Here is a 16,738-nt window from a genome sequence, read left to right as displayed (position 1 = left end):
TTTTTGTTTTATTTTAGGCCTTCTTCAAAATACCTATGCCACAGCAGTTGATTTTTTGCCGTAAAACCAAAATAGTTTCATGCATGCCGACTTGCCGATCGGTTAGCGTGAGCCCCGACTGAACTCTGCAGAAAATCCACATCGAACTTCGCATCGCGATGTAAAACAAAATGTCGGAAAACTTTTCTTTGACGCATGCGCATTTGCATAAATGTCTACGCACACACATACTACACACAATAAAAAACAAAAGAAATGTGACAGAGTGATTACAATAGTTCCTATTGCATTACATGCATAGGAACTAAAAATCGAAGCTGCAATACAATTGGCTCTCCCTCTGACCCCAAATGGTTAATTTTTTCACATCCTGTACCCCCTCCCAACCCTAAATAGCCCAACATTGAAGAAAAGAGTTTTTTTAATGCTTCTGAAAAGTGGAAAGTGAGATGCCTCCGACTGCTGGTCCCATGGTCACACACTTTCCTAGCACTAGACAATACTACCGTAAAATAGGCTTTAGAATCTCACCTTTGAACAGGTGACCATCATTCCGTTGCTAAATCTAAGATGAAGCACTGCTTCGCAGTGATGGATTAAGGTGTTCATCATCTCGCCTGTCTCGACGTCCCATACCCTGCAATGCAACAACAAATAAGTTAATATGCTGCCCTCACAGAACAATGCGAGGTCTCACCACAAAATGTGTGCATTGTTGGTGAGATCACATTGTCTACAAAATAGTAAAAACTTTATAAAATTCAGAAGTTTAATTTTTAAATTTTCTTAATATAAAAGTGTTCTCTGTGCATATTTCTACTAGTCTTTGGAGAGGTTACAGTAGTTAAACTTTGAGGTTGATTTCCTCAAAACCAGGTTTTTATATACCGTATTTATTTGAATAAATGCCCTCTGTGATTAAATGCCACCTCCCCCCTCCCCACCCAGCAGAATTACATTTCTTTCTAACCTGGTTGGGATCAATTAGTCTTTATGAACACGCAGCAACACCTTCAGTATACAGTATACGTTTTCGTTTACACTAAAAAAAAAATAAATACCTCCCTCGAATAAATGCCTCCATCCAAGAAAAGCCCTTTTCAACAATAAAAGCCTGGGGGAATTTATTCGAATAAATATGGTATCTAAATTTCAAATGCTCATTCTACGATCTACTTATTCTAGGAACATCATTCAAAGACCAATTTTAAACATATAATGCTGATTTGAACCCATGACCCTGGATTTAGAGTGAATTTCTGCATTCTTCTTACTCCTGTCAGTTTAAACCAATAACATCTAACTAATACAACTTCTTTTAAACATCATTTTTTTTTGTAATTCATGTAAAAGTAAATTAATTGAACATGTCAGGTAACATGATCAGTTCCGGAGATAAAACAAATTCAAAAGCTTTTAATCATGATCACGTGGCTGTCTGGAGATAATAATTTGAGACTTAGTAAAATACTAAACAAAGCTTAATTATTGGTCTGATGTATACCACTTAAATTCCTATCCTTCATCCACTATTATTTGCTTACTACTTCATTTTTTTGGTATACTACGAAGCTACAGTATAATAAGTACACTGACTAATTTAGTTTTCTAAACGATGGCAGATCCAGGAATGTGTATTTAGGGAGGGACTTTCACACGTGGAAGGGGTATAAACTACCTCAATCCCACCATGGTTGGGTGTGAGGTAAGAAAATTTATGATTATGGCATCTCTAGTCTACATGACCACAGATGGTACTCTCAGCCTTCAGATTTAAAATTTGAATATAATTTCATTTTTTTTTTTTTTTTTAAATTAATAGGGAGGGGGCACCAGGCCAGCTTCCCCACCTCTTAACTCTGCCACTGATATCAGTGAGTTCATAAGTGATGGTAATATTTTTTTCAACATATTTCTGATACAGTTATATCAATAATATTCTACATTGTTATTTCATTATTGTAATTTAGAACATTTATTTAAGCAACATCCTTCAGATAGCATTGAATATTGCAATGAAAAAAATTAATACAATATATTTGATAAATTAGAAATGTTCAAGGTTAGACACTGTCATAGTGATAAATCATTAGATCATGTGACTAGAGGTCAGGTCATTGCCACATCTTAATGAGCATGCTCAGATCATAGAATTGCAGCGCACAGTCAGAATATTGTTTAAGTTAATATCTGAAAATGTAACAATATTATTGGCGACTACTGTATTCAGGTTTGTGGCGATAATTCATAACAATTCAATTATGATGCTTTAATATACGCACACATAATCAGATAACTCACCAATTAAATAGTAACCTAGAGCATACCCTTTACATAACTGCATCACATAAGTTCATAATTAAATTAAGAACTACATAAATAAGTAATAATTTATTATCATTATTAATTATATAAGCTACCTATCCAGCACACCCTAACAAAAGACTTTAAGCCTAATTGTACAAAGGGAGGAGCAGCAGATGATTCATTCTCCAAATTGATCCTTTCCTCGTGGCTCTTCCATCTTCTTATCATACATCCCATATTTACCACCAAATTATCACATTAATTGAGGATTAAATCAATGGTATCAAAGTTAGGCTATATGATAGACCATTAAATCAATTTGTATGCAGATTTAAAATCAATTATAATTTCTTACAGGAGTACGAGCTGTACATTTTAGTAGAATACAAAGATAGAACAGACCTACTGTATTTCCTATGTCTGATAATATTACACAATATTACACAATTACAGTAGTATAGTTGTGTATTATATTAAATCATTATATGAATAATGCATGAAAGAAATTCCTGAGGGTCTGCAAAGTATAGGTACATACAAGCAAATTATGCACTAATGAACAATTAGTGCATGGTTTGGGATAGGAAAATAACATTGGGAGCAATGATGTCATGATTGACTTATTTAATTACTATTAACTGATGTCAACAAAAAATCTGATATCACATATAGTATTCTGTTTGTCCACAGATAACAACATGCAATATCACTATTCAACTTGTTTTACTTGTCTATAGTCATACAGTTTATGGTTCAATGACTCCCAAAGTCTCTATAGCAAAGGGTACAGATAAACAATATCAATATTAAAGATTATAAAGTTAGAAGAGGCCCAAAATATTTAGTATTAACTACGTCAACAAAAAATCTATGACAAATCACATAGTATTCTGTTGTTTGTCCACAGGTAAGAACATGTAATATCACAATTCAAACTTTTTTTTTTGTCTACAGTCATTGTTTCTGGTTCAATGTCTCCCTAAGTCCCTATTCATCTAAAAGTACAGGGTAAAGATAAAGATAGATAAGCAATAAAAATATGATGAATATTGTTTTTATACTTTCTCACTAAAGAGAATCTACTGCAATCTCCAAGATGTAATAAAATACCATTTCAATTTACAGCTGATTCCATAAACAAACTGCTAATGCTAATAATGCTGCTAACACAGAGGACAGGGCCTAGCAAAAAAAAAGGAAAGAAAAAAGGAAGCATGGTATTCCAAAACAAATTTTGGATTTTTAGTAAGATCTTCGTTTTTTTTTTCATATTTTATAGTAAGTGTAAAAAATAAATGTATTTTTGAATACGTACGACAAAATAAAAGTTAGCTATTAAAATGTGTAGGACAATTTTGGATTTTTAGTAAGATCTTCGTTTTTTTTTTCATATTTTATAGTAAGTGTAAAAAATAAATGTATTTTTGAATACGTACGACATTTGAAGACCGCAAATTATGATTGAATGCATCTCATTTTAGGGTACCAAAAACTTGGTGCTTGGACCTTGGTGGTGTCGGGATTTTCGTGTATCCTAGGCCTAGCTTATTTTAGCCAAGCATTTTTGGGTCATAAACGATAGGGCTTATCACAAAAGAACTAATTCTTCTGGGAAGTAGTATTACTCAGCTACCATTTTCAATTTCAATTTCCAAAACCTTACATACTATAACTTTAAGAAGCATGATGAGAAAAGGTGACGGTGTATTATAGCCTAGGCTAGGCTAAGGCCTACACTTGAATTGCGCTGTGATTGTGAAAAACACAGAATTCCGACAAACCGTTACGAATAGCTAAACATATGTGTACACGTATTCGTTTGCACGAATGTTCATGTGTAAAAACTTCATTGGTAGTCTCAAAACTAAGCTTCACGACTCAGAGTTAACTCTTATCATGGGATTTAAATCTTTCTTTGATGTATTAGCTTTAATTAGTAGGCGAGACTACTAAACAAACCCGCCGCCCGTCAATAATGATGATTTCTAATAAAAATGAAATTTTATCTCTGTCCCTCCCTCCTCCGCAGTTAGTTGCTAGCAACCATATAAGACTATACAAATGCTAATTTGCTATACAATAGATAATCTATCGTGAAATCAAAATCCCTGGAGTCTAATTTTGCTTAAGTGATTTTCTTGCAGTTTGCGACTCATTAGTCAATGCATCTTACCTAACAGTTGAGTCACTCGAGCCAGTGATGATGACTTTGTCGTCATATTGAAGGCACAGAACTGAACCGGTGTGCCCTGTTAGTACTTGAGTACATTGCAATGTATTCCTATCCCAGATCTACAGTAAGATCAAAATGAAATAAGGTCAAGTTACAAATTTACAAATTAATTTAGTATTCGAGTACAAACAAACATGATAAAGGTAATTTTCCAGTACATTACTTTGAAATGCGAGCGAGGATTTGAGGTGGTTTTAAACGTCGAGTACATTTTGCAATATAACATTGGGGTGTTAGATAAATATACACATACTAAAGCCGGTCTTACACGTTACGATTTTGCTTATGATAAGCTGCGCTACAACACTTATGATTACAATTTTTTTAACATGTTCAAAATTCTATGGTATTGTATGCTTCCATATGACCACCTGTTTTGTGATACATATCTTTTACAACTTGACAACTCCTGTGTACCAGACAATTTTAAGCTGAGCGTGTTGTAGCGCAGCTTACCGTAAGCAAAAATCGCAATGTGTGAGACCGGCTGAACTTGTATGCTAAAGCACGTTATAAAAACATATTGCAGCCATGGGTACTATAAATCAGACTCCAACCGAAGCAAGCTACATAGCAAGCTAATGTTTTCTGATTAGAATTGCTCTTTTTCTCTTTATCACTACCATCTTTATTATTATAAATCACTTTGATGGTGACTCTCATATGCTTTTTCTAAATTCCTCTTTTCTCTTTCATACCATCTGAGCATTCTCAGTCTATAAATTCTAAAGAATGATCTTCCATGTTATTGGAGGATACATTTCCTTCAGAGGTTAGCTTCAATGATCATGATGGTCATTACTGGTGCTAAAAAAAATCATGATTTAGCCTCAAGGCCTGACTTAGTGTAAAACATGTATTGCTTTATATTGATCCAAAACTAAATCCAGGACTCATAATAAATGCAGAAACACACACATGTTTTATTGTGATTTTTACAGAAGATATCCGCAAGCTTGCAACAGACGCTCACTGAATAACTTTGCCAATTCTGAACGAATTTGCTCAAGTCTGGCAGACACCATCACATTTCGTTTGTCAAACTTGCCAAAATTGAACATCTGTAAGAGTACTGTACGCTCAGATTCAGACAAATCTATCAAACAATTAATATTCTGTATTATGACTGTTGACTGCGAGATAACATACTTATCTGTAAAATTTGACAGACATAAATCTGAAAATATATATTTTCGATACTTAGTAGTAAGTAATATTTGTAGGGAAGCGGTATGTTGTATTGTGTGAAGTTTTAATACATTGTGATTTTATAATACATTTCATTTATGGCCCAAAAATTTAGGATAATTTACGGATTAACTACTATTGAAATTAATATATCCATAACTATGTGCTGTACTAATGTATGTTAAAACTGACAGACAGGAATCTGAAAATTTGTGTTTTAGATGCCTAGTAGATGTAATATTTTGTGTATGTGTATGTTTTGTTATGTACACCTTTAATACTACAGTATATGATGTACCTGTATGTGTATACACACAAACATACTTGTATACACACAAACATACTTTATTTCCTTTTTTGTAACTATTATTTAGTGTTTTTTTTAGACGTACTCTTCACAATAGAAGTATGCAACTGATACAAAGGTGAAGTTGGTGGCATCTTTCCTTTGTGACAGAAAGCAGCGTATTAAGCTTGGATCTGTTTTTTCTAGTTGGGTTTCCTTGAATGGGGGGATACCACAAGGCTCTTGGCTGGGGCCCATACTTTTCATTCTCTTTGTCAATGACCTCATGGCCGGAGTGTCGTGCATCAAATATATGGATGACACTACCGTCTATGAGCGCATTGGCAGAGACAGATCTAGTGGGCTCCAGTCAATTCTTGATATGGCAGTCAGTCAAGTCTTGATATGGCAGTTCATTTGATGATTGGACTCTTGATAATCATATGGTTATCAATACCAATAAAACTGTTGAAATGCTAATTAGCTGCAAATCTAATAAATCAAACTTTGACCCTCTCAGTATTAATAACAGTATAATTAACAACGTTAATTCGTGCAAACTCTTAGGACTTAATATTTCGAGTGACCTGTCTTGGCAATTGCAAGTAGATACTATGATTTCCAAGGGTAATACCAGATTGTATTTCCTCAAACGATTACGTAGATCTGGCCTATGTGTCCCGGGTATGATTCGCTATTATGTTGCTGTTATATGTCCCGTTTTAGAATACGCAACTCCAGTTTGGGGAACTTGTATCACTGAAACACAGAGTAAACAGCTTGAACAAATCCAAAGTAGGGCTATAGGGGTTATTTTACCTGGTGTTAGTTACGAATGTGCAAGGTCCTTTTTAAGTATCCCTTTATTGTCAGAGAGGCGCACCCGGTTGTGCAGGGACTATTTCCAGAAGCTCAAAATCTCAACGCATAGGCTAAATCATCTTTTGCCTAAAGCTAGGGAGAAGCATTACAACCTAAGATGTCAACGTGAATTTTCTCTCCCTAGAATAAAAATCGAGCGTTTGAAGAATTTCATAACAAATACTGGTTTGTTCAATAACTGGTAGGTCATCCCTGTACACCCGGGCCCTCCTCTCTGGCGAGGTCTTTTTAAATGAGTTTTTCCTTTTACTTTTCGCAAGCCGGTCTTTTGGTTGGTTTAGGTGTCGGTCTGAATTTTCTTATAGATTTCCTATTGCAATAATTTTTTATCCTAATTGTAAATTAAATGTCATTTAAATTTTAATTATTTAGCGAATTATTTATTTTTGTACTTGAATTTTTTACTTAATGTTGCCTAATTAATTATAATGCCTTTATTGTAGAATATTTATGTGTTTAGTGGGGTTGTGAAGTTGTTTTGTAATGTTTTTCTCCCCTTTTGTTAAACTTCAATTTTGAATGAGGGATTGCAATAAAGTTCTTCGTATTCGTATTTCATAAGTTCTAATAAATTATTATTATTATTATTATATTATTATTATATAGCCATCAATAACATTTTAATCCACTGTGAATTTATAATGTCTTCAGGATAATTTATGGATTAGTACTACTACTAATTTGATGAATATATTCTTACCTTAATTGTGTTGTCCCTTAACCCACTAACAATTCTTGTCTCGTCATACTGTAGACAATACACTCCTTTACTATTTTCGCTCTGGCATTGAATCCTGTGTAAACCATGGAATCCACATCGCCAATTGTTCTCAATTAACTATAAAAATATAAACAATTTATGTTTCTTTTACAAAAAAAGTAAAAAAAAAAATATATATATATATATATATATATATATACAGGTCTCCCTCCAATAAAACTGGGGTTTCCATTAGTTTTTAACAGCTTTGGTCTCTAATTAGAATAATAAAGATAAAAGACATTTAATATGGGACCATAGGAAAGTGGTCTTTAATTGGGGTGGCTGTTAATTAGGAAGACCTGTAAAATGACATGTCATCAATTCAAGGTTTTGCAAATACAGTGTACAGTAATAAACAAATTATGCACTTCTTTGAAAACAGGTTTACAAATTACTGATTTTTTTTTTCAGGTCAATTTTTGTACACCGGTCAGAGTTCTTCATGGGAGCGGACAAAAATTTCATCCTACCCACTCTGCTCAAATTGGCCTAGCCACTAGAGGATGCTACTTAGAAATTATTGCTCAAAGGTTCTATTAAATTGCCAATCTTTTTGAGATACTAAAATAGGCCTCAAATATTCCTTTTTCCAAATTTTTCATTAATTTAAATACCATGGTTTTTTCAACAGAAAAAAAAAGAGTATTTTTGTGATTTTGTCGAGTTTGTTTTTTATGCATATGTACAAACAAATGCAGTCACATTGAAATGCAGGTGGAACCAGACTGTTTATATATGCAGGATTAGACAGTATCACGGTATCAGAATAACAAAAGCAGTGTTTGTTTGATTCTTTGCTCACAATTTGCAAAACAATGCATTCAATATCAACAACTTACTGAACGCTTCAGGATAAGAAAATAACAATGGAGGTAGATTTGATGATGTCACGATTAGCTTATAAATAATTGTAAAAGTTTATCTCAATTTTTAATTAAATGTACAAAAACAATTATAAGCATTTTTATAGCAGCAAATATACCTTTGATTGGCCTACTGTACTTGAAATATATTATAACCACATTACTGCAATCAACTCTGAATACATTAAAACAAATTTGAGTCCGGACGTTTTTCCATATAAAGGAAATATCCGTAACTTGCAATAATCATTCGGTAATTACTAAAGAATGAGAAAGTTGACCATCTCTGTCGTAACTATCCTTAATAATATAATTAGACTAAGGCGTGGCATCCTGCACAGCCATCTTCAATTAAATTGAATTTATTGAAGGAATTTAGACAACACAAGTAAAACAATAATACAAGACGAATAAACTCACCTCAATATTGCCTATAATTTTAGGATACAATGTCCGAAAAAATGAGTTTGGTTTTGGAGTTTCTCCGTGCTTTCCTTTGAACAAATACGCACACCTAGTAGAAACAAGAAAATCACAATTTTTGATTAAACATGTTATTCAAATGACAAAATAAAAAATTCTTACAAGAGTTATTCAGATGAAATAGTTTCCTTCCTTTACTTGAAATTTGTATAGCACTGTTACAGTAGTACTATAGCGAGATACAAATACGGTGCACCCTGCAATTCGAGAACCCTCTGATTCCTCAATCCCTCTAATTCAAGACCAAGTCTATTCCAAAAAACCAAATAACAATCATCAATCTTTTAGCACAAAGCTAATCGAGTGAGACCGAACCGCAAGACTACCCCAAATTTTCAGGTCCTTAAAAGTGGTCTGGAATGGGAGGGCAAACTGTACAACATGGTTCGAGGTGAAATAGTGAATTCTACTTGATGAGGTGTTGGATGATTGGGACTAAATCTGAAGCGAAGCTTACTGAGTGGTGTGGTGTGTTGATTTCAATATATTAATAACATATTGTATTAAAAAAACTGGAAAATAACTAGCAGTATTACGAGAATGTAATGTAATTATTACAAATAAATACATGTACTGTACTATAGTACTCTACTTTTGCCTTAAATACACAGTACCTGGGCTTTGAATTCTAAGCTACAATTCCCATTGCGAAAACAAATATAAAAAATCAATTGCCAGCCAGTTTTGGAAAAATATGTTTTTCTTACCAAAGAGTCTAAAGTACCTCAAATTATTATAGTTTGAACAGGTCACTTTTCAAGATTTGATTAAACCATGGATTGCAATAATCCATGGATTTATAAGCAACGAAAACTAGCCTTGAATAAGTCCTAGTCTACTGTTCTGTAGGCCCATAGTAAAAAAACATCCTTAACAAAACAACCAAGCTTGATTTTCAAATGTCACTGTGCTTTTCTGACAACATTTTTGTCCTTATTTGTACTGTAATCCCTGTTCTACTAAACAGCCATTTTCACCCAGGAAATTTTCTCCAGGTACATCATTGGAATTTTTACTCTACAAAACATTTGTACAGTAGAACCTTGATTTTACGTACGGTACGGGACCAGAGGGCGTACGTAAATCAGAGGATTCGTAAAATAGAGTTTGGGTTAAATTTGTGGTAACCTTTGACCTAATATGTACGTAACGCTCATTAAACGTATGTATGAAGGAACGATGTTACCTAGGCCAGACCTAGCCTCTAGGCCTACGAATAAAACCATTTGATAGTGTTTTTATTCATCACTTTACGATGTCATAATAAAGTGTTCAAATAAAACCATGTGTCTAGTGTATTAATTCATCACTTTATATCTTTTATTTAACTAGAAGAAGATGAAAATATTGTAAGATTACCTATACGACAAAGGCATAACTTGGGAATTCCCCTTCATGCCTATTCTAAACAGAGCTGCAGTGTTGTCTGGGCCTGTTGAGACAAACTAAAACCATGTGCGCTGCACTGGGCGAGCCAACCAATTAGCGTTCATGTACGTGAGACAGCAACCATGTGCAATGCACTGGGCGAGCCAACCAATTAGCATTCGTGTACGAAACTATGTCTACCCAGCTTTGTGTAAAAAAATTCAACCAGACAAGATTTTCCATGGTTTGCCACACAAAGCTAAGGAGGAAAGCAATTATTTTGAGCACCATCGGAAGTTGTTTATCTCATTCAGTTTACGTGGTTTTAGATTACAACAACCCGATATCAGACTCAATCAACGTTGCTGTTTAATGAAAATACGTTGCATTATGGTTTGTTTATTTTTATAGTTTATTGTTATAGTCTTTTTACTTATGGTTCCTCTGAAAAGGGCTGTTTGTTTTGAATATTTTCAGGTTTTTTGATGACGTCATCGTCGATACGAGGCGTATGTAAAACCGAGGGTTCGTATAACTGAGGTACGTAAAAACGAGGTTCTACTGTAATACCACTGAAAATGGTACAGTACATTACATACAGCAGCTTATACATCGAAAATAATTTTTCTAAACTAATATATTTACTGTGTATGTGACTAATATTCTCATTAGGATGTGATACATTAGCATGTACAAATCCTTCTATAAGGTCATCCAAAGCTTAAGGAAGTATCATTCTTACCGGTTACATTGAATAAACATAAAATTGTTTTCATCCAGCCATGTTTTATTAACAAGTGATTTAGACGAACATATCCGTTTAATACCACTGGTTATTGATGTGCACTTTTAAGCTTATTATAGATTATTGTAGAAGGGTCTACGAACTGTACAACAGCTTAGTGGATTTAGGAAACATTGACGGTAGAATAATGTTGGTTTGCCTTTCAAAAAGCAAAAGCTGAAATACTGCACACATGTGAATTTATTTATAGGTATTTTGTTTCTTTTACACTATTTTGTTGCTTTACACTATTAGCATAATTTTGGGTTGAATGAGGCTATATAACCCTTTTTTGTACCATGCTGCCTATTTTCATTAGGTAGGGCCATCTTCAAGGAGTACAGTAGAGCATACACCGATCTTCAGCAGGACTTGTACTGTATGCCCATAAGGTGTACAACATAACACCCATCTTCATTGAGTGTAGGCCTGTCGTCAGTGTGCAGGGCAATATACAGTACTGGACAGTATTATTGCAAAAATCCAACGCATTCAACCTGTTGCGTTTTTGTTGACAACGCATTGGCATTTTCGTTGACAACGCATTGGACGTGGTTGTTGAAACTGTTCACATCGTTGAAAGCTCAGAAATTGTTATTCAGAATTCAACGCAAAGTGTTGTATTAACAGTTTCTAAATAAACAGGCACTTACAAAATAGACGTTTGTTTATTACGAACTTACATAATTGTAAAGAAATAAGGTAATAAATTCAAGATTTGTTACTGTCGGTAGTTGGATTGGAGCCGAGTTGTAGGATTCCGTGTAGGATAGCCTAGGCCCAGGCCTATTTTGTTTTTGACGATGAATATTATGAGGTTGTCACATACTACATGAGCAGTCTGGATACTCCACTTAATAAAAGAAAAAAAAACAGAAAGAAACAAGAAAAAAACCAAAGGGACTCACCAATATATCTCCTCGAATAAATCTACTAATACATCTAGAGTGCTGCATAGGATATACTGTAGGCCTGCTAGACCTTGTCTTCCAATCAATCCTACATTATTGCACCCCGTTCCTAGGCAATGTCATTTGCCGTTGTGTTTACAATACAACCTAATCTTCAGTTAAAAAATGCCCATACCCAAGTACACATTTATTTAATTATTTTTGGGGATTAAACATTATAATATTCATGAATAACTTCGGTCTCCAAAATAAATCAATGTTGTTTACTGATAATCATTGTAACATCGTCGCTAGATAGGCTAGAGTTTGTTGAATTAACTATCAACAATAAAGTGGCACAAACACGCCTTTGTTAAATAAACAACAAACTTTCAACGCTCATTTCAACGCAATGCCAACGCAACGACAACGGGTAAAATGCGTTGTGATTTTTGCAATAATACTGTCCAGTACTGTATACGCACACCAATTTAGGTACCCCATCTTTAAGCTTTGTACAGTACAGTACACACCCATCCTCATCGGATACAGTAGGCCCATTTTCAAGGTGTACAGTACAGATACTGTGCAACCACCATGTGTTGCCCCTTCATCTTGTGTAAGTGCACCTTTGTGAAAACCCACCTTTCTCATGAGAGAGCAGCTTAGCTCAGTCGGCTAATCTGGTGGTAGCCGCTGTGTGTGTGCTGAACCGTGGAGATCTCTAGGTCCATGGTTCAATTCCCATCGCTGCCTCTCATTGTGTTTCAGTTAGAGGGCTGAAATACAAGTTACAATAGCGCACCGTCTTTCAGATGAGACGTTTAAGCCGTTGGTCCAGTGTGCACGTTAAAGAACGCAGTACACTCTTCGGAAAAGAGTAGGGGATTGTCTACCGATGTACTGCCCAATCACCACCAGAAGGACCCCACAGGAAATAAGGCTTCTTCTAGACTTTCGTGGGCTATCCTTGGTGTTTACACTGAATAAATCCAATCCAATCCAATTACTGAAGGTAAATTTTTAAGCACATAAATCATAAAATCTGATTTTAATGTACTGTACTTTCACAATTGGAAAATTAGTATATTAAGCTAGCCTTCAGTGCAAATTTCTTAATTGGAAATCAGCTAGTTGGCATACTTAGGGACCTTCATCAATTTGATTATATGCATATTGCAATGTCATTCTAAAAAAAAAACTTGTACTCCTATGTGGAGTGAGACAAACTGAAAATGCCTTGGCCAAGTCGGCAAATGAAATAGTACAGGATAAGAACCTGAGCAATAATCACTGTGCCAACCGCTTTCACTACCTGTGAATATTACACAAGTCAGAAGTGATGTTGGTAGTCTATGAGAGATGATGCTCACCTAGATAAACGGAATAATAGCCTATTCTCTCCCAAAAGAGAACATCCCTTGAAAACAAAATGGTGGAACAGTTGACCCTAAAATCAAGTACAAGCGAACCTGCAATTATTATTTTTTTTATAGAGTGCACTTGTGAACAGGGGCCACACCAGTTGCGAAAAACGCACCCGATGGGCCAATAAACGGTTCGCTGCAACCGGTAAAAGACAATTAAGAAAATAAAAAACAATTCAGTATGTAAGCAAGAAAAAAAAAAAGAGAGGTTTTTAGAATGCTTAGGTTTTTGCTTGTTTGGTTTTTTTATTAAATTTTTATAATTATAATTTATAATTCATCCTCAATGTTTTTTATATCAAGTTTAAAGCCGATAAATAATTTTATTCAGGTAAACTTACCACCCCTTCCTTTCTGACAGCCCTCTCCATAGGGTATCTGTTCGCACCATCCGTTCGATTAGTTTCTTCCATAGCATTCCGTCTGAGATCACGCGATACCATTCTTTGCAGACTAGTTCGGCAGCACATAATGATTTAGCATCTAGGTATGAAAGGATACTCTCTGCTATATGGTCTAAGCCCTTCTCTGTAATACAAGCAACACAAAAGAAATCAAATAATGAATAAAATATAGAATTACAGTATAGAACACTAAGCCAGGGTCTTAGTGCATTTCACATTAACCCAATAAATGGAACATAAAATCTGCATTCTAAGAATTGTTCTAGGTTTTCAGTTGATTTTATTTCATTTATTTAAGCATTATGCCATAAAATACGATTGAGGTATCAATTTCACTCCTTATGTTTGTACTACATGTAAGCATGGAGGGAATTAAGTATAAAGAAAGAGGCATTATTACTCTGTAATTGTAATCATCACATTGGTAATCGATCATAGTATAGTTAAGAACATTTGTTTATAGATCGATATACTGTAGTGTCTTGTTTTAAGCGTTTGTTTTGTTTACCAAGATGTTTGGTGATAAAAGACAACCTGAGTGTGTCACACAGGAAAGCTGGCTCTTACACTAGGCTCTGATATACATAAGTGCAAGTAAGACATGGTTTGAAGTGCTACGGTACAACAGTACAGTAATTGCTTTACAGGGACCAACGAATAACATCCAAAAATATGTACACAGAGTCACTTTTGAAGAGTTGATAACAATAAAGCACAAAATTATTATACAGATTGCCTGCTTAGAGGTGTAATATAACATTTGATATCCCAGAGGAAATTATATTTTTTCGAGGGAAAATATAGTCCTGAGAGAAAAATATAATTCCCAAGGTGACATCAAATGTTATATTACACCGATAGACAAGGCAATATCTGTTATATTACATAGCCAAAAATAGATGCAAATAATTAACTGAACAATACTTTAAATATCAAGAACTTTTATTTAACTTTTACACAATATCTATTATATTACATAGCCAAAATACTTAATATTACCGTCACTTTTTAAAAATGTTTCTGTAGTCCGTAGCGTAGCGTTATCATTGATCGTTTAGCGTACATTTCACCGTTTGCTCTCCTTACCTCAGGATAGAATGACAGGAGAAACGCGTTTAGCTCCGTTGCTGTGAAATTTTCAATGCAAGTAGGCCTACATGTAGGCCTAATTAATGATTCCTTGGTCTTATATATTATTCACTGAGTACAGTAGGCCTACATAACGGATGAATTCACAACAAATTTTGTACACCCAGAATCCTTTTCGTCAATAATTCCATCCAATTCGTCGAGAGATTTAAACTTATTTGAAGTCGCCATTTTCGAAGCGCTCGACTAGCATTCACTACAGGCGCAATGCGGGTGCAATCCGGTGACGTCAGAGACTGGTCACTTTTCGAAGTTATATTTCCCTAAGGGGAAATATAACGTTTCCAATCCTCGTAGCGCTAGTCATGTGATGCCATTTCGACCAATCACGTACTCGTATCCATAGGCTATGTAATATAACACTATCCACCTACTGTCCACTTTTGGGTGGAAAGAGATAACATGGGATACAAATCCATTCCATAGGGTAAATTCATCTACATAGCTAGGAGAAAATAAAAACCAACAGAGAAGAACTAACAAAAAAATAAATAAATTGAGTACCTGAGGTGAAAGAGTAATTGAGGGTACTTTTTGGCTCTTCCTCAAGAACCTAATGTACTGTTAAAGTATGCTATGTGATGATAACATTTCTGTATTTGGACTGAATATAATTATCGGCAGGTGGCTGGTTTGCAAGACAAGACTTACATTTACCTATTTATAGGGCTATGAAAAAGTCAAGCCTACTGTCTGTGAATGGTAAAAGTAATAGGGGTTCATACGGTACTGGAGCTTATCTCCAACTTCAGGTAGTGTAAACGAATGAGAGTGTAATACCCCCTCCCCCCACCCTACCGGGTTGGGACGCTGACCACCACAGGTTTAACTCTCAGCAATTTGCTGGTACCCACTGATACAGCTGGGTAGACTGAAGCAATGTACTGTACTGTCAGTAGATAAAGTGCTTTGCACAAAAACACCAGCGAAATGCAGTGCAAGATTGACATTTTGCAAACTACAATTTTTTTTTTTTTTGCCAACAGTGTTTTCATTACTACTATACACTACCATTAAAAGCAATAAATATTTTCCTAAAAAGCCAGTTTAATAGCAAAACAAACATAATTATTAAACACATGAAGTGGGACAGGTCGTGGTTCAGGCATCTGTATTCCAACAACGTATTCATCAAACCTCACATACAGTAAGTCAATTTGAGTCGGCCCTGAGTCGGCTGTAATTTAAGGCGGCCCTGGGCCGGTCCTAGGCCGGCCTAATAAGTGTGCTTGGGCTCATACTGTACCTGTCACAAAAAAACCAACTCGGCCCAAATCAACTTGGCACAGCAGACATGTTTCATATATGTAAGGATAATATCAACGTTTTTGTTATTATTGCAATTTCTTAAAAAACAAACAAGCTACAGTACAGTATGAAGTTAGATTTAAATTACTACCAATTAATGGTTGTACCAATGTTTTTATAAAAAAGTATTTTAAAATGTAGACTATTAAATTATTAAATCATTAATCATGACAATGTCTTATTCTTTTTATGTAGTAGACTCCTTGTAGCATCAAATCAATATTATCTTGTACTTTGCTATTATTAGCAGATAACCTTCAAGCATAACATTACTTTAAACGCATGTGTCATTGTCAGCCAGACATTACCTTGTTGCATTAACAAAATAGCCAATTTTGACACTTTCAGAAAACCTCTTATAATTTATATATAGCTAATCTTTTACTGCATTGTAATAAATAAT

At 34.7% G+C, this 16,738-nt stretch overlaps 1 protein-coding gene across 1 annotated transcript in view; it reads right to left on the bottom strand.

Annotated features, from left to right (window-relative positions):
• The window catches only part of LOC117108702 (F-box/WD repeat-containing protein 1A-like), a 33,436-nt gene that overhangs the window by 9,169 nt on the left and 7,529 nt on the right, over positions 1-16,738 (bottom strand). The window contains exons 3-7 of the mRNA XM_033250817.1: positions 13,816-14,002; positions 8,943-9,036; positions 7,597-7,734; positions 4,481-4,599; positions 532-637 (exon numbers count right to left, since the gene is read on the bottom strand). Coding sequence (XP_033106708.1) covers positions 532-637; positions 4,481-4,599; positions 7,597-7,734; positions 8,943-9,036; positions 13,816-14,002 — 644 coding nt within the window. The remainder of the gene's footprint in view (positions 1-531; positions 638-4,480; positions 4,600-7,596; positions 7,735-8,942; positions 9,037-13,815; positions 14,003-16,738) is intronic.

This window comes from Anneissia japonica, unplaced genomic scaffold (assembly GCF_011630105.1).
Source record: "Anneissia japonica isolate Jap-2015-1 unplaced genomic scaffold, ASM1163010v1 scaffold26_len2425191_cov177, whole genome shotgun sequence".
In the NCBI taxonomy this organism is placed as follows: domain Eukaryota; kingdom Metazoa; phylum Echinodermata; class Crinoidea; order Comatulida; family Comatulidae; genus Anneissia; species Anneissia japonica.
The sequence above is the reverse complement of the archived record's forward strand: the minus strand, read 5'-3'. Positions and strand labels throughout refer to the sequence as shown.